Source organism: Podarcis muralis, chromosome 1 (assembly GCF_964188315.1).
Source record: "Podarcis muralis chromosome 1, rPodMur119.hap1.1, whole genome shotgun sequence".
In the NCBI taxonomy this organism is placed as follows: Eukaryota; Metazoa; Chordata; class Lepidosauria; order Squamata; family Lacertidae; genus Podarcis; species Podarcis muralis.
In genome coordinates, this window is record NC_135655.1 from 124,088,296 (window position 1) to 124,109,740 (window position 21,445).

At 45.5% G+C, this 21,445-nt stretch overlaps 2 protein-coding genes across 4 annotated transcripts; one reads left to right on the top strand and one right to left on the bottom strand.

Moving 5' to 3' along the window:
• Positions 1–779: 779 nt before the first annotated feature.
• NIF3L1 (NGG1 interacting factor 3 like 1) lies at positions 780–11,855 on the bottom strand. Of its 3 annotated transcripts, XM_028751191.2 has the most exons (8): positions 11,722–11,815; positions 10,498–10,573; positions 9,404–9,847; positions 8,162–8,327; positions 7,028–7,154; positions 4,277–4,415; positions 1,994–2,077; positions 780–1,101 (listed from the first exon to the last, which is right to left on the bottom strand). In XM_028751191.2, the coding sequence occupies exons 3-8, from the start codon at positions 9,828–9,830 to the stop codon at positions 917–919; spliced, it is 1,128 nt and encodes a 375-aa protein (XP_028607024.2). In that variant the 5' UTR covers positions 9,831–9,847; positions 10,498–10,573; positions 11,722–11,815; the 3' UTR covers positions 780–916. The 3 variants fall into 3 exon arrangements, with proteins under 3 accessions (XP_028607024.2, XP_028607008.2, XP_028607016.2); XM_028751175.2 differs by lacking the exon at positions 10,498–10,573 and having other exon boundaries at positions 11,722–11,855; XM_028751183.2 differs by lacking the exons at positions 1,994–2,077; positions 10,498–10,573 and having other exon boundaries at positions 11,722–11,855.
• Positions 11,791–21,318, top strand: PPIL3 (peptidylprolyl isomerase like 3). Its single transcript, XM_028751202.2, has 7 exons — positions 11,791–11,917; positions 14,010–14,083; positions 15,762–15,836; positions 18,178–18,271; positions 20,311–20,378; positions 20,634–20,752; positions 20,970–21,318. Exons 2-7 carry the CDS (start codon positions 14,081–14,083, stop codon positions 21,094–21,096), a joined length of 486 nt encoding a protein of 161 aa, XP_028607035.1. The 5' UTR covers positions 11,791–11,917; positions 14,010–14,080; the 3' UTR covers positions 21,097–21,318.
• Positions 21,319–21,445: the final 127 nt, after the last annotated feature.

The window sequence follows — 21,445 nt, forward strand, 5'->3', positions numbered from 1 at the left end:
CAGAAGTTCAAATTCCAAAATAAATGTTCATGGGATTGCAGCCTAAATTAGATATTGCTGGTTCTGACATCGAAGTGATCAACCCCTGACAGTTCAACGACCATTAGACCATTGAAAGTTTGTTTGAAAAAGTTCTGAGATGTGCATCTTCATGTACTACATAAATCATTGGTTTAGCTTATTTTTTGTCTTACATTTTCCAGGATAAAAAAAAGCTAGCTGTCAGGTAGAAGTGCTTTCTGGGGCGGGAGGGGGGGGGGAGATTCTTTGCACAGCATAAAATTCCAAAAGTGAAATTGAGAAATAGTTTTTTCCTAAAATTCCGGATTAATTTTTGTGCTAAGGCTACCAATCAAAGTGTGATTTTAGCTGCAACCCTGTGAACCTACCTGGAAGTCCTCTTTGGGGCCCCACAAATGGTGTTACTTTGCTAGTGCCTCCTTGCTTTGGTGCCCTTACAGTTCTCCGTCAGGTACCCCCCTCTCTACACTTCTGGGAAGCAAATGTTACTATGGAGGGAAGCTTCACATCACCCAGGAGGAACTGCTGTTGAAATTCTTCTCTCACCTTCCCAGTGCTTAGTCTTTTGCTTGACTGATCGCACCCCGCCTTAGAGAGAGAGAGCTCTGCTCCCCTTGAGAACTGCCTACCTCACAAGGTAAAATGCAGTAAGATGAGATAACAGTATCAGCTGCCCAAAAATACAAAGCATTTGATTATGTGGAATAAAAATTAAATAGCAGGGCACATAGTAAAGAAAGTCACATTTTGCAAACAGATTGTCAATCAGCCATTTATTTCCAGGCAGGTTATCCCTAGCACTTTGAAAACCGTATTGTGCTTTTAACCAGAGCCTCTCCCGTTTTATATTTTTGTATGTTAAATACAGTCTGATGTTCTGGACCTCACACTTTTGCTATACCACTTGAAGGGGGTCTCTGTCTCTCTCAGAAACTACAATACAGATCTTGTTCTGAAGGTGCACAGCCAGCTCTTTTTGCAGCTCCAGCAGAAAGCCTCGCTCAGTGTTGCTGTGCTCGCACAAGATCACGCTTATCCCTTTGGAAACAGCATCCAGTACGTCATGGTGGGACATCTCTCCTACCAATATAATTAAGATACTGGTTATTGATTAGGATTTGAGCACTTGTAATTAAGACAGAAAAGAGCCAACGGCCGTGTTGGTTAGTGATCTTACAGGCATTGGCTGAAAAGCAGAGTACAATGCATACTTTAAAAAAATGTAGTGATGTGAACAGGTTTCAAGAAAGATTGATCTGGGCTCAATCCAGGCAAGTTCACTGCTGAGGAAGAGGCCTCATAGGTACCAAAAAGCTTCATTTTCCAATTTCCCATAGAACCATGAGGATGCATTGCAGGAAACTGAAAGCTGTGCATGGCTCTCACATCCCCACCCAATCCGCCATCTTTCTTTTGTGCCTGTTTCCTGCATCTCACCTTTTCCTTCTCCCCAAGACTTAATTAAAGCTGCGACACGAGATTTCCATGTGTGTTATACTTGCTGCTCTTCACTCTGCCCCTTTGGTTTAACCGTTAAACCCGGTGTCTTCGCTACCTCGATTCCTAGGCAACTGTCAGGGAATTGGAGGCAGAGAAGGGGGACTTATAGAGATAAGCCTCCTGTACTTCCTTGGACGAGGAGGGTGACGAAGGGCTGTCAGGAAGCAATGAATCAAAGAGGGAGGAGCCACTTCCGGGGCCCAGCCACTCTCGTAACAGAGGAAGGAAGGGGGGTGGGTTCAGGAAGTGGATATGCTGAAAGAAAACGAAAGCTTCTTCAGTCTCTGCAACTGACTCACCATGATGCAGGCTGACTCTCAGAGCTCTTTGTAAATAGCAAGAAGAAACCTATAAATCCTGTAAATATGGCTGGATTCCTGGACTCTTATCTCTGCTAGCACTCACCGATCTTCCCTGACAGCAACCAAACAGGTTCTTTGAATCGACTACATTATTAATGAGAGGTTCTTACCTGTAAGGTAGAGATCACTTTCTGTGCCTTTCAGAACACTACTTCCTGAGCCGGCGCAAAGGGCAACCACCTTCACCTGGGATTCTACAAAATGGTAAAACCGCATTGTTACACCGTCGGTCCTCTCAGGGAGGCGGGGGAACCTGTGGCTCTCCCAAAGGGTCTGATGAGAGTTGAGGTCCAACAACATTGGTCCGGAGGGCAGCAGGTTCCCCATCCCTGTGCCAAGGAGCATTATGCAGTTTCCAAAGTTTTCTACAGGAGGAGGCTATAACTTGGCAGAAGAGCACATTTTGCCTACAGGAAGCCTCACGTTCAGTTCCCACAACCAAACTCCAGTGTAAGTAAACCCTGGTCACAATACCCTGAAAAACCTCCAGCAGCCGAAGACCATAAGGAGCTGCTGCCCGGAAGATACCACTCAGCCCAGGTGGGCAAGCGGTCTAAGCCTGCATCCTAGATCCATATAATGCTATAAGACCAAGTTAAGTCCTCCACAAATCGTAGTGAGCTTCACCACTTCAATTGTTCCATGTTCCCCATTGTGAGACAGAACTACCGTATTTTTCGCTCTATAGGACGCACTTCCCCTCCAAAAATGAAGGGGAAAAGTGTGTGCGTCCTATGGAGCGAATGCAGGCTTTCACTGAAGCTTGGAGAGCAAGAGGGGTCGGTGTGCACTGACCCCTCGCGCTCTCCAGGCTTCAGGCAGCTATCCGCAAGCCTGTGGAGCCTGGCGGGAGTTCCTGCCAGGCTCCGCAGGCTTGTGGACAGCTGCCTGCAGCCTGAAGTCCAGGGAGCGCGTCGCTGCGCACCCCGGGCTTCGGGCAGCTCTCTGCAAGCCTTCAGAGCCCGGCGGGAACTTCCACCGGGCTCCGAAGGCTTGCGGATAGCGGCCTGCAGCCCGAAGCTGTTCTAGCTTCGGGATGGCTGTGCAAAGCCTCCCCAAGGCGGCGGGGTGAAGGCACCCCGCCGCCCTGCGTAGGCTTGAAAGGCTGTCCCCGAAGCCAAAACAGCAAGACGGGGCGCTGAGCAGCCCTCCATCTCGCTGTTCTAGCTTCGGGATGGATGCACAAAGCCTCCGCAGGGCGGCGGGGTGAAGGCACCTCGCCGCTCTGCGGAGGCTTGAAAGGCTGTCCCCGAAGCTGCGCTCCAAAGTCTTCAGGGATCTTTGAGGTTGGCGGTGGGGGAAAGCAGCCCCACAAGCTCGGGGGGCAATGGCAAGGCTGCATGCAGCCTTTGCGCTGTTCCCCAACCTGCTCTTGTATGCACCTTGTTTTTGAGGGGAAGAACAAGAAAAAAAAATTCCCCTCTTCTCCCCCTCCTATGGTCCTATAGAGCAAAAAATACGGTACCTACCCTCAGAAAGAGGTTCTGTTCAGAAGACATTTGTTTGAATCTGCTCTCTCTTTGTGTGCATGTTTTTAAACCACTTCCAGAAGTTCCAGCTGGTCCAATTATAGACTGTTTGAACTTGCTTTAGTCACTTTTACTTCTGCAATTCTAAACACGCTTACTAGAGAGGAAGTCCCACTGATCTCAAAGACATTTACTTGGACGTAAGCCCCATTAAGATTGAGGATGGCCAAGACTGGCATTCAAGCAGTGTTTTATAATATTTATAACCTGCCTTTCCTTCAAGGATCTGAAGTCTGCTTACATAGCCAGGATACATGGGCTGCCCCCGTTTAACATTAGGAAGAAAAACAGTCACTTCAGAATTAACTAGCTCTTTGCTGCAGCGAGTGGACATTCTCCTGTTGTATACAGAATAGACCATTTATAAGAAGTAAGTACCGTATTTTTCGCCCTATAGGACGCACCGGCCCATAGGACACACCTAGTTTTTTTTGGTGGGGGGGGGAAATAAAGGGGGGGGATTTATTCCCCCCCCCCCAGCTGCGGATATCTGCCCGAAGCGCGGGGCGCTCTGCTTCAGCGCGCCCCGCGCTCTGGGCAGCAGGCTGTGGATGTCTGCCCGAAGTGCGGGGCGCTCCGGGCAAGCTGGCTGCTATCCGCAGCCTAGGGAGCCTTGCGGGAACTGCTGCGGGCTCCCCAGGCTTGCTGATAGCTTCCTGAAGCCTGGAGAGCGATAGGAGTCGGTGCACACCGACCCCTTTCACTCTCCAGGCTTCAGCAAAAGCCTGCATTCGCCCCATAGAACACACACAGATTTCCCCTTCATTTTTAGAGGGGGAAAAGTGTGTCCTATAAGGCGAAAAATACGGTAATGCATGTCTGTGGCCCAATGTTTCTTCATATGAGGAAATACAAGTACCATACCCAATGATTTTCCAGCTCCAAGGGCTAGGCGAATATGAGACAGTCTTAAGTGGCTTTTCACTCTTTCAACCAAGACGGAAATAGAAGCTGGTTCCTTCAGTGCACACAAGCGTCCCATTCCAGTATCTTCAAGAAGAGGCTGAGGAGAAGCAAAAATCAAAGAGTTCCTTTAGAAGGGCTTACACACATCTCGGCCCACTTCGACAAGGGACAGTTTCCCTAAATACAAGCACGTTTCCAAAGACATGTGATACTCTTAAAGGACTGTACTGTATCAGTTGTTCCCAAACGTTTTCCCCTCACGGGCCACTGAAAGTCTGGGTAGGCTGCTTCCTGATTCTTCTGCCTGTTTTAACCATTGTAAATGCACTTGTGGGACTTATAATTGCAATTTTATTGCTCCTTTCCGTTTTTTTATACATTGCGTTTCGTATTACTTGGAATGCCATACAATGCAAATTGCAATAATACCAAATGCAATATAAGCAATACAACAATACGAGTATGTAATGCAGTGGATGTGCCACCTCCCATCTTCAACCACAGATCCGCAGAAACACTGCAGGAGACCAGTTTGGGAACCCCTGGACTATTTCACGTAATTTGTTATTCTTTCTAATAAGTTACTTTAATTTTTTTGGGAAAAGTTTTTATTGTTAAAATAATTCAGCATTAATACACATATATTACAAATATACAAACATACATTTCATACAATCCTTAAAAGTGTTCAAACATACCTACACTCAATCCCATAGATAATTCATTTTCCCATCACCATCCACCACCCCTCACCCCACCTTTGTGTTAGACTTCCAATCTACTCAATTGCAATTTCTTTCCACTTCTATTACTTTCTTTCACATACCTTTAACCTAATTTCATACTTCTTTTTCTATTACACATTGTTATCCATCTTATTTAGTATTTCAGTATTTGAAACGGAACTTGTTTAATCTAATAGGAGTTCTGATTTTTCGATATGAAAAAGTTATAAGTTATTTTAATTTTTGATGTGCCAACAGAAAGACTGAGAGCCTTTGCATTCCTACCTGGGAGCAGGCCCCATGGACTTCAGCAAAAATGCACAGGAACAGGCTGTAACTGGAGTCTCAGGACGTAAATGGATCCCAAACTGTCTTCAAATAGTGGATGCAGCCACAACTTCCTAGTCACCATTTCTGTCATTGCAGTGGCTCATCCTACCCTACCAGCAACGAACCTAGTGGGAAGCACTGCCAGGAAACAGCAGTTGCATCCCGATCTGGATCAGCACATTATAGCCTCCATGAGACTACATGGCAGAGGAAAGCGATTAACATTTGCTGCATAAAATAAGCGTTTGAAATCTTGCCCTCTACCCATCTCCGTCAGTTCCCAATCTTCTCTCTCACACCCAGGAAAGACCTCTCTTGGCTTCTTAAGCTTATACTTATCCTAGAGGCAGGACAAGGCAACCCTCCAAACAGAATCAAGCTAACAGTGCAAGGAAACAGTTACCCAGAGGCTTCAAAAAGGTGTGTGAGACACACACACATCCAATATAACAGGGCTTCAGATGCTGCTGAACTACAGTTCCCATCTTCCTGGTCACGGGCCATGCTTGCTGGGGCTGCTCAGAGTTGTAGTTCAGCAGTCCCAAAGTTCCCCACACTTGCAACATAATGTTAAGTAGATATAGGCAGTGCTTTTGAATTCTGGTGCTGGAGGAGACTCTTGAGAGTCCCATGGACTGCAAGAAGATCAAACCTCTCCATTCTGAAGGAAATCAGCCCTGAGTGCTCACTGGAAGGACAGATCCTGAAGCTGAGGCTCCGATACTTTGGCCACCTCACGAGAAAAGAAGACTCCCTGGAAAAGACCCTGATGTTGGGAAAGATGGAGGGCACAAGGAGAAGGGGACGACAGAGGACGAGATGGTTGGACAGTGTTCTTTAAGATACAAACATGAGTTTGACCAAACTGCGGGAGGCAGTGGAAGACAGGAGTGCCTGGCATGCTCTGGTCCATGGGGTCACGAAGAGTCAGACACGACTAAACAACAAAGATATGGGCAGACAAGCTGTGCTCAAGGTGCCAAAGTACACAACAGGGTTATTGATGGAGAAGGGGAGGGGCTCTTTTAAGCTCATTGAGGTAGCTGGCCCATTCATTCCACCTCCTTCCTAAGATAGAAGTCTTCTACTCTTCCATCAGAGCACGGTATATTTTGCAGCCTCAGGCCAGACCCCTTCCTCAAAGCAAGCCTGGATGGCTCAGTTGCGCATGGTGCTGATAATGCCATGGTTGCAAGCTCGATCCCTGCATGAGGCAGCTGCATATTTCTGCAGGGCTAGATGATCCTCGGGGACGCGGGTGGCACTGTGGTCTAAACCACAGAGCCTAGGGCTTGCCGATCGGAAGGTCAGCGGTTCGAATCCCCGTGATGACGGGGTGAGCTCCCGTTGTTCGGTCCCTGCTCCTGCCCACCTAGCAGTTTGAAAGCATGTCAAAGTGCAAGTAGATAAATAGGTACCACACCGGCGGGAAGGTAAACGGCGTTTCCGTGCGCTGCTCTGGTTTCGCCAGAAGCAGCTAAGTCATGCTGGCCACATGACCTGGGAAAACTGTGGACAAACGCCGGCTCCCTCGGCCAGTAAAGTGAGATGAGCCCACTGGACTTAACTGTTGGGGGTCCTTTACCTTTAGATGATCCTCGCGATGCCTCCCAATTCTTAGAATTCTCTGTTTCCATGCACACGTGTGACTTACCTTCTGTAATGATACGATTTCAGTCTTTTGATAGAGAAGACTGTTCTGGGAGAGCAAGGCCACCACTTGCAGCAAGGCTTGCTGGGTGCAGTTCACGCCGACTCGCGTCTGCTCTTCCCCTTCAACCCTTGAGGAAATTGTAACTTTTTAATATTCTTTTTTAAAAAAAATCAGTTGTGATCTACTAATTATGCTTTGGGTGAATAACATTAACTCCAATGCTCTCTTGAAAGTAGGCTCAGAAGCTCTTGCTGCTTCTCTACCCCATCCATGGTCTTTGGCCCTCCAGACGTTGATGGACTCTCTGCCGTCATCCCTCATTACTGGCTCCTAAATGGGACTGATGAGAGTTTGGGTCCAACAACATCTGCAGGGCCACAGGTGTACTACAAGTATCCATCTCCTCTTCCATGCCAACCTCTCTTTGAATAGGTTGGGTCAGGTCACTCAAATGTTCAAGGCAGGGAATCACCCATATCCACAATGCTCACCCATCTCCCATAATATGATATTGGGGGTTATAGTAGAAATTCTGTTGTAGTGTCTGGTGGCAGTTATGGATTGGATGAGGATGAAGAAACGGAAGCTTTATCCAGTTAAGATGGGCATACTGGGAACTAGAGGATCTAGTGATCTTAGGAGGTATTTTGCATGTTCTGGAAAGAGTTGCCTTCCCTATGAAGGTTTGGGGTTTTCTGAAGAAAGCCCTGCTCCTGGGTGCTCAAAGTAGCCAGAAATGGCTTCTACCACCAATATCTTATTTAATTCATACATTAATTTTCTATCCTGCTTTTCACCACACAGCAATCCCAGGGCAAGTTACTTTCTAAATGTAAACCAATATACCAAACATTCGTTAAAAGTCATTAACACCAAACCAAGATTCTTAACACATCATTCCACAATTTGCTCCTACACTTGTATGCCAGTTGAGCCCTTTCCTGGAAAAACAGGGCCTGGTCTTATTCATACTCTAGTCACTTTTGGATTAGATTATCTAGGGAATCGGCTTGTCTGCAGAAAAAGGGGTTGGCAAACCACAATTTCTGACTGGGCCAGCAAGGCCACCTGCCAGAATTGTTGGTTTCTGTTTGACAGCAAGAGTGAAACACCTTGGCTAGCCTTCAACATTACCTGGCAGGAACAGTTGTGATAAGCGACACCTCTGGCACCCCACGCAAACGGGTCAAAATTGTGTCTAGGTTGTCATCCGGGCAAGCGGTAAACTCAACGCGGAAAGACCCCCCTGTGGGGTAACTGGAAGCTGTTGCAGGCTGCAAGGGAGCAGAGATGCAGGCACCTGAGGAAAAAGAAAAGTACCACGTTAAAGGATTTGTACAACACACATGGCAAAGTTCTATCTTCCTTGCAACCAGATGGAATATTTTATGAAAGCAGATATGATAAGATTTTAGCCAGGTCTCCAAGCACCCATCAGCTTCAGCCAGCATGGCCACTGGACACACGACGGGAGCTCAAGTCCAACAACATCTAGAGGGCACCAGGTTGGGAAGGCTTCTCTAGGAAATCTTTCAGCAAATTGGATGTACAGAAAGACAATGTTCTGCACTGCTTTAGAAAGGCTGTTCATTTCATAAAGCCCTAGTCACCATTTATGTCCGTGTTAGACCTCTCTCTTCCTATAACCATGCAGTGATTCCATGGCACCGTTTAATTATAATTATAAAAAGGTAAAGGGACCCCTGACCATTAGGTCCAGTCGTGACCGACTCTGGGGTTGCGGCGCTCATCTCGCTTTATTGGTTGAGGGAGCCGGCGTACAGCTCCCGGGTCATGTGGCCAGCATGACTAAGTCGCTTCTGGCGAACCAGAGCAGCGCACGGAAACGCCGTTTACCTTCCCGCCGGAGCGGTACCTATTTATCTACTTGCACTTTGACGTGCTTTTGAACTGCTAGGTTGGCAGGAGCAGGGACCGAGCAACGGGAGCTCACCCGTCACAGGGATTCGAACCGCCGACCTTCTGATCGGCAAGTCCTAGGCTCTGTGCCACAGTGCTACCCGTGTCCCTTCATTTATAATTATATCCCTCCCTTATGTTGATATGTTATGGTTGGTTTTCTTCATGCATGGCCCATCCCAATACAGTGGTACCTCAGGTTAAGTACTTAATTCGTTCCGGAGGTCCGTACTTAACCTGAAACTGTTCTTAACCTGAAGCACCACTTTAGCTAATCGCTGCCAGAGCACGATTTCTGTTCTCATCCTGAAGCAAAGTTCTTAACCTGAAGCACTATTTCTGGGTTAGCAGAGTCTGTAACCTGAAGCGTATGTAACCTGAAGCGTATGTAACCTGAGGTACCACTGTATATAAATTTTGACATTCATTTTATATTTAAAAACAGTAATGTCTCACCAAATCCTTTTGCAAGCCAGTTGTTGACTCCGTGAGGTACAGCGTCATACGCGGTATGTGGAGAATAAATGCCCATTCGGTTCTCCAAGGCTCGGATCACGAGACGTTCCTTCCACGTTTTCCACGTTACGCGTTTCAGTGGTTGGAAAATAGGCGGGTGGTAAGAGAGAATGAGATCTGCCTTCTTCTGCAGGGCTTCTTCCATCACTTCCTCCGTGAGGTCATTGGTCAAGAAGAGGGTGCGGACAGAGTGGGGAGGGCTTGGCTCAACCAGGAGCCCCACATTGTCCCAACTTTCAGCCAGAGAGAGCGAAGCAAAATCATTAAGGGAAGAAACGAGAACTTTCAGATCCATGAAGGATCGCACAGTCAAATTGAACAAAGACCGTATGTGCAAGAACTGCCTCGGAATCCGATTCAGTTGCATACAGGTTCCTGAAGAACCTGAAAGGTGAGGAAGAAGAAAAAAATCAGTAGGTTGACCAATATTTATTTTCTTTCATAAACTTTATATACCAGGTGTAGAAAAACCTCAGAGAGGTTTACAACAGGGGTAGGCAACCTAAAGAGGGACGCAGGTGGCGCTGTGGTCTAAACCACAGAGCCTAGGGCTTGCCGATCAGAAGGTCGGTGGTTTGAATCCCCGCAACAGGGTGAGCTCCCGTTGCTCAGTCCCTGCTCCTGCCAACCTAGCAGTTCGAAAGCACATCAAAGTGCAAGTAGATAAATAGGTACCGCTCTGGTGGGAAGGTAAACGGCATTTCCATGCACTGCTCTGGTTCGCCAGAAGCGGCTTAGTCATGCTAGCCACATGACCTGGAAGCTGTACGCCGGCTCCCTCGGCAATAAAGCAAGATGAGCGCTGCAACCCCAGTTGGACCTAATGGTCAGGGGTCCCTTTACCTTTACCTTTAGGCAACCTAAGGCCCATGGGCCGGGGGTTGTTTAACTGGCCCACGAGCCGCCCTCAAACCGAGTCGCCCGCTTGTCAAGTCCCCACAGCGCGGGGACTCGCTTCTGCAGCACCATGCGCATGCGCCAAAATCATGTCTGCACAGACACAGATGCCGGAAATCGCGGGTGCACGCACTCACACACATGCACAATCCGGCCCACAGAGTGATCTCTGCTGTAGTGAACCGGCCCAGGCGAGGTAAACCTTGCTGACCCCTGGTTTACAATAAAAGATAAAACAATAAAATTATCACTAAAAATGTACAACGGTAATCTAAAACATGCAGGAGATTAAGCCTGCAGTAGAATAAGACTAAAACAAAACTCCTACAAGCTTCCTAAACATCTGGGTAGGGTAAGATGCAATAGAATATTAAAGAAATACACCCCTTAAGAATTGAAAACAACTCTTGTTTAATGCAGAACTGAAAATGAATGGCAAATAAATTCACAGGAAATTTTCCAATCATAACATCTTCTCTGGGAATGTTACATCTGTCATGAGCAAACTGCCTAACCATGGACAGGATTTTAGCAGCAAGGATTCCACCAAAATTTTGTCCAAAGTGTTTTGACAAAAAGGTTCAGAACCACTGTTCACAGGATTAACCATGGGGATGAAAAAAGTGTGCACCTCTTTGCAGTGCTATAGCTGAGCTTGAGCACTACTGTGTACTAGATTTTGAAGAAATTCTGCATCCAAGGAATATACACTGTAGCTGCAAACAACACAATTGCTGGCCTCATCCAAACTTTCATTTCTCTACCAATATGGTAATAGCCGAAGTCTCCCCAGCTTCTTTTGGCGGGGGAGAGAAATGTCCCCTCCACTGCAAATAAATGTTCTCCCCATTTATTCTCAATCCACACTTTTTTTGAACAGCTGGTTTTAAAAACTCATAGGTAAAGGTAAAAAGCTCATCACAGTGGAAATTATCTGGGCTACTCTTTTAAAAGAAAAAAACCCTCTAAAGGGCAAAAGCTCAAGATAAAGCAAGAGATCTACTCTCACAGAAGTGAATCTAGAAAAGTAGCCTCCCTAGTGTTCAATGATAGCCCCACACGTTACCAAAAACCTCCACTTCCATTCCAGTTAGAATAACCTAGTGGGTCAAAAATCGAAAGGACAAGAAGTACAAGAATCCTGTGTTTGTCATTTATAAAATCCTCCTATTAAGTATTTCAGGGGTAGAGAATATGCTTTAATATGAGCGCCCCAAAAGTGAAAGTGTGGGGGAGCGAATAAAGAGTTGAACAGGAAGAGGGCAGGGAGACGGATGTTATTCTGTGCAAAGAGACGATAATAATTTAAAAAACCCAAGCCCTGCATGCATTTTCTTGCATGCATTTTTCTTGGTACTCACAGAACGTGCAGAACGCGGATCAGGATGAACCGGAGCCCGCCCAGGCCTGACTCTGCTCGGCTCCTCCTTCGCTCCGCGGGCCAAATCCGGCGCCGCCTCCTGCCCTCCCGGCGGGCTCCCAGGCTCGGGGAAGCGCTACTTCCTGCCCGGGTCCCACGAGGAGCCAAGCGGCGCCCAGGTTGCCGTCCCTTCTTAGGTAAGCGGCGAGCGGCGCAGGATCAGAGCAGTGCAGGATCTGTCCATTTGCAGCGGGGTGGGTGGAGATGAAGCGGTTGATCAAAACGCATTTCTGCAACAATAAACAATAAGACAAGAGTTCGTAGCTGCAGTAGCAGCCTTGATTTTCACTGGCCTTCTTCTTTTTCTTATCCCGCCCATTTTCCACTCTGGGCGACTCCCAACAGAATATTAAAAACATGCTAAAACATCAAAAATTGACCTAAACAAAGTAGCAAAAAAGTAATAATGAAGGATGCTGCGTCCCTGTTATTTGGCTTACCTGGGAGAAAGTGCTCCTGAACTCAGCGTGTATTCTTCAGATCAGTTACAGATAGGTAGCCGTGTTGGTCTGCCATAGTCAAAACAAAAAAATATTCCTTCCAGTAGCACCTTAAAGACCAACTAAGTTAGTTCTTGGTATGAGCTTTCGTGTGCATGCACACTTCTTCGTGTGCATGCACCTGATTCTTCAGATCAGGTTATATCTTTGCTCTTTGGATGTAAGTCCCACCCCAGTTAAGTGGTGTTTACTTCTGAGTAAACATGCTTAGGATCAGGTCATAGGAGCCAACTCCTAGGGGCCAAGGAGTTCCCCCCCCCCATATTGTATTCAAGTTGGCACCCCTAGATCAGCTTGCACAAAGCAGTGGATTTGGTGAAACCAGAATGCTATGTGTTTCTGTATACAGTTGTTCTAAACAAAAAATTGCCCTTTTCCCTTATGGGGTACCCAAGAGCCCATATAGAGTCCTTACATAGGTTCCCTATTGGTAGGAGAGATAACAGAGGCCAACCAGAGAATATTGAGAAGCAAAGCAGCTAGTAAGCTTGATCTTTATTGAACTGTTGCAACAGGGTGCTCCCCTCACCCGCAGGAGAGAGGAGGAACCCAGAAAAATGGTGCGTAAGGCCTTATAAAGACTTTTGAAATTGCCACCCTGTAGATCAAGACCACCCCCAGAAACATCATACATACATCACAGAAGGGGTGTAACCTATGACCACCCCTCAGATACATCATACCTACATCACAGAAAAGGCCGTCTTTAAACAGAAATTTGAATGTTGTTTTTCTCCTGTCCTTGTTTATCTCCTGCCTGGCAGGTTACTTGATTGGATTGCCTGGGTAGCCTGGCCAGTCTTTTGTAATGAAAAATACTTAGTTCCTGGGCCATGTCACAGGCTCACACCCTATTCATATCTGAAATGTGCGCTTAAGACAGGATTTGTGTGGAAAGAGACAATGGGGAGGTTTCCCACTTAGACCTTGCAGAGAAAACATTTGCTCAGTTTAGGAATCAAAATGGTTCCAGGTTGGTCTTCCTGTGCTGATCTATGTACGTGCTTGGTTGGTACACTTATGAACATTACCATATATCTAAGACCATAAAAGTCCTATCACAGTGCTACCTCAGTATTAAACGTAGCTTTAATGCTGAGCCTAGGACTTGCTGATCAGAAGGTCGGTGGTTTGAATCCCTGCGACAGGGTGAGCTCGCGTTGCTCGGTCCCTGCTCCTGCCAACCTAGCAGTTCGAAAGCACGTCAAAGTACAAGTAGATAAATAGGTTCCGCTCCGGCGGGAAGCTAAACAGCGTTTCCGTGCGCTGTTCTGGTTCGCCAGAAGTGGCTTAGTCATGCTGGCCACATGACCCGGAAGCTGTATGCCGGCTCCCTCGGCCAATAAAGCGAGATGAGCACCGCAACCCCAGAATCGGCCACAACTGGACCTAATGGTCAGGGGTCCCTTTAACTAATATAGCTTTAACATTGATGTAGATGTACATGAATGACAGGAGTGTGAATGACAGGGGTGGAGAATGATGTATAGAGCTGAATAGATGAGGTTGCTCTTTTTTCTTTTGGGTAGCTTATTATCCTAGAAAAAATATCAGCCATTTTTTTTATATATATACAGCAAGGAGTGGGTGAAGGCGAAAGGGGTAAGATTATGATGTTGCTGTTGGCAATCTTCTTAACAAAGAAGAAGAAGCAACAAACTGAATTTACATGCTCTCTCTCTCCCACCTCCCATGGCAAATCATGATGCTCTGTCTTCTGTTGCTGCAGAATTGTGAAATCCTGACAGGTTCAGATGGTGTTGCCTCTTCTGATATGCTTTGCATTCCTGGCCAGCAAAGATGGTAAGACTGGTTGTTCCAGTATCCTATCTGCTTTTAAGATAACCATTGGAGACTTCCATAAATAATCTTCCAGTTTAGTTTCATAATACAGTTATTTAGTAGTCCAATTGTTTTTATTTTGATTATATATTTTGTGGTTTTATATTTTGATTTTGTTCTGTGAACCGCCCTGAGATTTCCGGGCATAGGGCACCATATAGATTCAATTATTATTATTAATAATAAATAATAATAATGATAGTATAAAGTGCTTCTCACACATTATCTCAGTAATCCTCACAATTTTAAAAAAGTGGTTTCTTAGACTTGTATATCACTTTACATTAAAAAGCAATTTACAATGCACTAGACCTGCAACTGACACGGTGGTTAACATTCCATGGATAGTGCATAAAGCCAAAATCACGCATAGTGAAAACACATTGGGTGCAGTGGCAGGTGGGATTGCAAAAGTTGCCACCTTCCCTTTAAATTATCATTGTTATTGTTTTACCAAGTGCACAAAGCCAAATGCACACAAGTTAAATGTGCCAAAGTTGCGGGTCTACTGCACATGTAAAATGCAATAAAACATAATAAAAACATTGAAACGAATGAACAAAATCAGTACAGTAATAATTATATAAAACAGACATTAAAGGCTGGATTGGATAGCTTTAACTAAAAGCTAATGATAGGCATGCCTGATTTAAGATTTTAATTCTTCCCCACTTCCCAGACTGTGACTTTTAACTCAGTTGCATGAACTTCCTGTGCCATATGCATAGGATCCGACATACATACCGGTAAATACCTTGCAGTTGAATTATTTTTTCCTCTGGGCTGCAGACTTGATCAGCGCAAATGTTCTTTAGGCCTTTCCCCTAAACATTCCTGAAGCATCTTTGCTGAAGCCGGTTGAATGTTCATACCTCCTTGCATTGTAATTCCTGCAAGAGGGGTCAAGTTTCCACAATCAGAAAACCTGCCTGCTTGAAGGGAGAGTTTTGTTTGCATCCTGATATTCTATGTGTGCATTCTGAGCCAGACACCTGGGCCAGGGCGGAGGCGAAGCTAACTAGTTGTGGAAATGCATTACTTTACTTGCAAAAGGATAGCTAAACAGAATTTGGAGGCGGTGTGCGTTATTGGGTTGTTGTTTTTATTTTGATTATATATATTGTGGTTTTATATTTTGATTTTGTTCTGTGAACCGCACTGAGACCTCCAGGTATAGGGCAGTACAGTGGTACCTCGGGTTACATACGCTTCAGGTTACATACACTTCAGGTTACAGACTCTGCTAGCCCAGAAATATTACCTCGGGTTAAGAACTTTGCTTCATGATGAGAACAGAAATCGTGCAGCGGCGGCACAGCGGCAGCAGGAGGCCCCATTAGCTAAAGTGGTGCTTCAGATTAAGAACAGTTTCAGGTTAAGAACGGACCTCCGAGACAAATTAAGTGCTTAACCCGAGCTACCACTGTATATAAATTAAATAAATAAATAAAATAAAATAAAATAAAATAATAAATATTAAACTTTTTGGCTGTCTGCAAATAATTTTAAGATACTTTTGTGTGTGCTGCTCCTCTTGCTCTAAGATAACCCGGCTTAATTGTATTGCTGATTTGGCTGCTGTTTGCCTGGACTGCTGTGAATAAATAATATTTTTTCCTCTCTCCCCCCACCCCCCCAGGCTGTGACCCTACACACCGATGTGGGAGAAATTAAAATAGAGCTATTCTGTGAAAGAGCACCCAAGGCATGTGAAGTAAGTGATAGCCCCCCTTCTCTTTCCTCCCCCCCCGCCCCCATACACACTACAGGAGGGGGGGACAGTACACATTGCTCTTTCAGACATTGCAGGTCTGAACTGATGGCTTGCAAAGAGCTATTGAAATTAGGCTAAGGACCACAGGTCTGCCCACCTCTGTCTGTTAAATAATATGACCTTCCATGTTTAGATTTCATATACCAAATTGAGAGCTGGTGCGATGAGTTAGTTGAGTGTGTTGGACTAGTATCTGGGAGACCAGGGTTGAAAATCCCCACTCAGCTATGAAGCTACCGTATTTTTCGCTCTATAAGACGCACCAGACCATAAGACACACCTAGTTTTTGGAAGAGGAAAACAAGAGAAAAAAATTTCTGAATCCCAGAAGCTAGGACAGCAAGCGGGATCGCTGCACAGCAATCCCGCTGGCTGTCCTGGCTTATGGGATAGCCGCGCACAGCTTCTCCCGGGTAGCGGGATGAAGACTCCCCTTGCCCGGGAGAGGCTGCGCGCAGCTAAGGCTCCCCCAAGAGCCGTGCTCTCTTTAAAGAGCGTGCGGAGTGTGTGTGCGCTCTATGTGGGGCTACCTTTGAAGGTGACCCGGAAACTGCAATTAATCCAGAATGCGGCAGCTAGACTGGTGACTGGGAGCGGCCGCCGAGACCACATAACACCGGTCTTAAAAGACCTACATTGGCTCCCAGTACGTTTCCGAGCACAATTCAAAGTGTTGGTGCTGACCTTTAAAGCCCTAAACGGCCTCGGTCCTGTATACTTGAAGGAGTGTCTCCACCCCAATCGTTCTGCCCGGACACTGAGGTCCAGTGTTGAGGGCCTTCTGGCGGTACCCTCACTGCGAGAAGCCAAGTTACAGGGAACCAGGCAGAGGGCCTTCTTGGTAGTGGCGCCCTCCCTGTGGAACGCCCTCCCACCAGATGTCAAAGAGAACAACAACTACCAGACTTTTAGAAGACATCTGAAGGCAGCCCTCTTTAGGGAAGCTTTTAATGTTTGATGTATTAGAGTATTTTAATATTTTTTTGGAAGCCGCCCAGAGTGGCTGGGGAGGCCCAGCCAGATGGGTGGGATATAAATAAATAAATTATTATTATTATTATTATTAGGGGCTTTTCCCCGAGGAGGGAGGGCAGCCCTTCTCCCTCCTCGGGGAAAAGCCCCCAAGAGCCGCACACACGCTCCACACCGCTCTTTAAAGGGAGCGCTGAGCAGAGCCTCCCGCCTGCATTCGCTCCATAAGACGCACACACATTTCCCCTTACTTTTTAGGAGGGGAAAAGTGTGTCTTATATAGCGAAAAATACGGTAACCGGATGACATTAGGTCAGTCACTGACATTGGGTGAGTGGGGGAATCATGTATGCAATCTTCAGCTCCTGGGAGGAAATGGTTGGATAAAAATGGAATTAAAATAATTCTGTTAAATTAAATTCTCATTAAGGTACAATCGAACATGAAAAGGTAGGTAGGGTTAGTGAATCATCCTTGTTTCCTGTTAGAATAGGTGCTTTCATTCCTTAGTAGGCAGTCTGCTGTAATTAACAGAGCTACGCCCTGACGCCTTTGCACCCGCTGATCCAGTTTCCTTTGAGGCACGTTCTGTTTTCAAAATAGTTTCACCAGATAAAGATAAGCCAGTCTTCAGTTCGTTCCATCGGCTGCAAATAGTAGAACGCAACATAAATGAATGTGGCGTTCGGGTAAAGATTTGTTATTTCATAACATCAGATGAAAATTAAAAGATGAAAAACCAAGCAAGAATAAAAAGGGGGGGAAAGAATGAAAGAATAAAGCAAGAATAAAAGTTGTATACACATAAAGGAAGACTATTTATGTTATTTGATTCCCAAGTATCATTCCAGATTTGTCAAGGTTGTCTTGAAAAAGATGCTTCCACTGTGTATGTAACGAAGGGATGCCAAATTTGTCTGGAGGTTTTAGTCCTTGTCTAAATCTCAAATTATGTGGAACTTTCTCCATTATAGCTATATTAATATAAAATGAATGCTGGTTAGATGAAAGATGTTTCCATGCAGGAGTTTATTGTGCATTGCCAGTAGTTTGTCTATGCAAGTTTTACGCACAGTTGTTTTTACCAAAATTTTGTTACATTTTAATCTGGATTTTCTAACACCACAAAAAATCAGATTGGCAAAAAATAATGGTTTAAATAATTTAAAGGTTACAGCAGTTAGTGCTGGAAAGAAAAAGGAAAAGAAAGGAACATGTGATTCAAAGGGGGCAAAATTTTATGTCCTTGTACCATTTTGAATTTTACTGCTGGTTTATTTCTTAACTAGGCTTCTGGTTCTTTTTCTAGAATTTTCTGGCACTCTGCGCTAGTAACTACTACAATGGCTGTATTTTTCACCGGAATATCAAAGGATTTATGGTGCAGACTGGAGATCCAACAGGTAATTCCTTTTTTTAAAGTTACAAATCATTCTTAAATCTTAAATCATTCTCTTGGAGAACTGAGAGAAGCATCAGTCAACATGAGAACTGTTGTTGTGCTATTGAATTCTTTCAAACAAACAGATACTAATTTTGGATTTTAAAAGGCAGTACTGCATATGCATGGGAACGCGGGTGGCGCTGTGGGTTAAAGCCTCAGTGCCTAGGGCTTGCCGATCGAAAGGTCGGCGGTTCGAATCCCCGCGGCGGGGTGCGCTCCCGTTGCTCGGTCCCTGCTCCTGCCAACCTAGCAGTTCGGAAGCACCTTCGGGTGCAAGTAGATAAATAGGGACCGCTTACCAGCGGGAAGGTAAACGGCGTTCCGTGTGCTGCGCTGGCTCGCCAGATGCAGCTTGTCACGCTGGCCACGTGACCCGGAAGTGTCTGCGGACAGCACTGGCCCCCGGCCTCTAGAGTGAGATGAGCGCACAACCCTAGAGTCTGGCAAGACTGGCCCGTACGGGCAGGGGTACCTTTACCTTTACCTTTACTGTATATGCAAGGAAGGCCAGTCAAGGCTACAGGCTGTTTAGATGGTATTTCAAAAAAAGTATCCAGTGCATCAGAATCATAATACTTAGCGTGTTTGTAGAGCCCCATTAGAGCAATCTTATAATGTAGGCCAACTCTAATATCCCATGTTGCCCATGAAGACTTGAGATGCGGAGAATAGTGATCTTTCTAAGAGTGGCAAGTTCACGGTGGTGAGAATTGAATTGAAACTCTGCAAACCAGGAGATTCTCAGTTCGACCTCCTGATTCACAGCTTAGTCTCTTAGTGAAATGGCTGGTTCTTGTATACAACAGGAAATTGTGAAAACACTCGTTAGTGAAGGTCCACAATATGTCAAAAAAGATCAGCTACAAGTGGAATCTGCTGTGACTTTTCTTAGATCAGTGGATTCTGCTCTGATATTGATGGCATCCACCTGGTTCCTTCATGCTAATGTTAATATCATCCTTTGCCAACATAGAGATTGGAGCCAGTCAGATCAATGTCTGTTTCCTTTGAAATTGGTGGTAATATTTAACCCTAGTACCTAATAACTATCAGGACGCGGGTGGCGCTGTGGGTTAAACCACAGAGCCTAGGACTTGCCGATCAGAAGGTCGGCCGTTCGAATCCCCGCGACGGGGTGAGCTCCCATTGCTCGGTCCCTGTTCCTCCCCACCTAGCAGTTCGAAAGCACATCAAAGTGCAAGTAGATAAATAGGTACCACTCCGGCAGGAAGGTAAACAGCATTTCCGTGCGCTGCTCTAGTTCGCCAGAAGCGGCTTAGTCATGCTGGCCACATGTACGCCGGCTCCCTCGGCCAATAAAGCGAGATGAGTGCCGCAACCCCAGAGTCGATCACGACTGGACCTAATGGTCAGGGGTCCCTTTACCTTTACCTAATAACTATGCAAGTCCTAAATCATCTGAAAGGTGCTTAACAAGGGGAAATCTAGGAGGTTAGGCTTGGACATCATCTAAACGCACATGATTCAGGAACCTTGCGGAATCTAACCAGAATCTGCACGAAAGACCACTTGGAAATCCAATGCAAGTTCCTTTGAGTTCTATGATATTACCCAGGGGGATAATAGCGTCATAAATAGGTTGCTTCTGAAATGGAGGTACAATACAGTCCTCCCAATTCTGGTTCTTTCTACCCTGTAGATGCCTTGCAGTATGTTTGCTTTACTGTCCTCTTCCATATTTGGGGAGCTCTGGGGAGAGGCATGGGGTGTTCTCTGATCTGCAGTGAGGTTTTTGAGAGATGAGAAATGGCCTGAGTCTGTTATGCTGCTGAGAAAGTCTTTTCGTTATTTCTTGCCTTTTTCCCAAACAGCAGCACAAACCAGAGAGGACATCTCCCATTGCTTAGTCATCACCAATTTGCTAAGGACTTAAGAGAGATATGTGTAATGTTGTGGACATGGGGAAAAGGTGCCTGGATTTGTAGGAATCCTGCTAACCTATCTACCCAACTTCCCCCATCCCTCTTGTTCTTTCAGGCTCCGGAAAAGGAGGAAATAGCATTTGGGGCAGAAAATTTGAAGATGAATACAGTGAATACTTAAAAGTATGTTTTGCTTTGTTCACTAACAGTTTCTTGTTGCTGTACGTTTATGTGAACAGGGAAGTTGCCCTTTTTTTTGGCTTGGAAGGAAACAAAACAAACCCAGAGATGTAGTAGCATATAATAATAATTTATTGCATTTTAGTGTGTTACATTTTAAGACGATCTGGTGAAAGACAGTAGAAAAATGCTATAATAATAAAATAAAAAAAACCCTTGTTTTTGGGTCCCCACTCCCATTGCATCTTCCTCTCTCAGCACAGTGTCCGTGGAGTTGTTTCTATGGCAAATAATGGTCCAAATACAAATGGGTCTCAATTCTTCATCACCTACGGCAAACAGCCACACCTGGACATGAAATACACCGTGTTTGGGAAGTGAGTATTACAGTATTGAATTGTATAATGCAGGATTTAATAATGTTGTCATACTCGAGCTGGCGGCAACATGAACTGTGTCATGCCAGCCTTAAGTTTTTATGTATATCAGAAGACGTATCATTCCGGGAGGTTGAAAAATTGTCATCAGAAGTTTGTGACTTTCTGTGCAGGGAGGTTCTCATTGCTATTTTTCATTTCTTGCCTGCTCAAACAGGGTCATCGATGGCTTGGATACCCTGGATGAGCTGGAGAAACTGCCAGTGAACGAGAAGACATTCCGCCCCCTTAACGACGTCCATGTTAAAGATGTTACAATCCACGCAAACCCTTTTGCTCAGTAGCTGCAAAGCGCCCATGCAGATTCCTGGCTTGAAAAACTGCTGGTGGGTCTTTGAAGACACATGGGCTTGTGCCTTCTCTTGGAATTACGGACTTCCCAAGCTGTTCAAATTTCAGCATTTCATGAGGGTGAAAGGCCACCGTTTGATGTGTGAAATTGTACACATTTAACAAACCTGGGCTAATGTTTTTTAAATAAATAAATATATATATATATTAATCAACTCATGTTTTCCTGTTAAATTCCATCTGGATTATACCAGCTGTTCTTTCAAAATGCTTTGTATGTGGTCTCTTGTCTCCAAGGCCGAGGTTGGTTGAACAATTGGGACAAATAGTGTAATAGTCCCA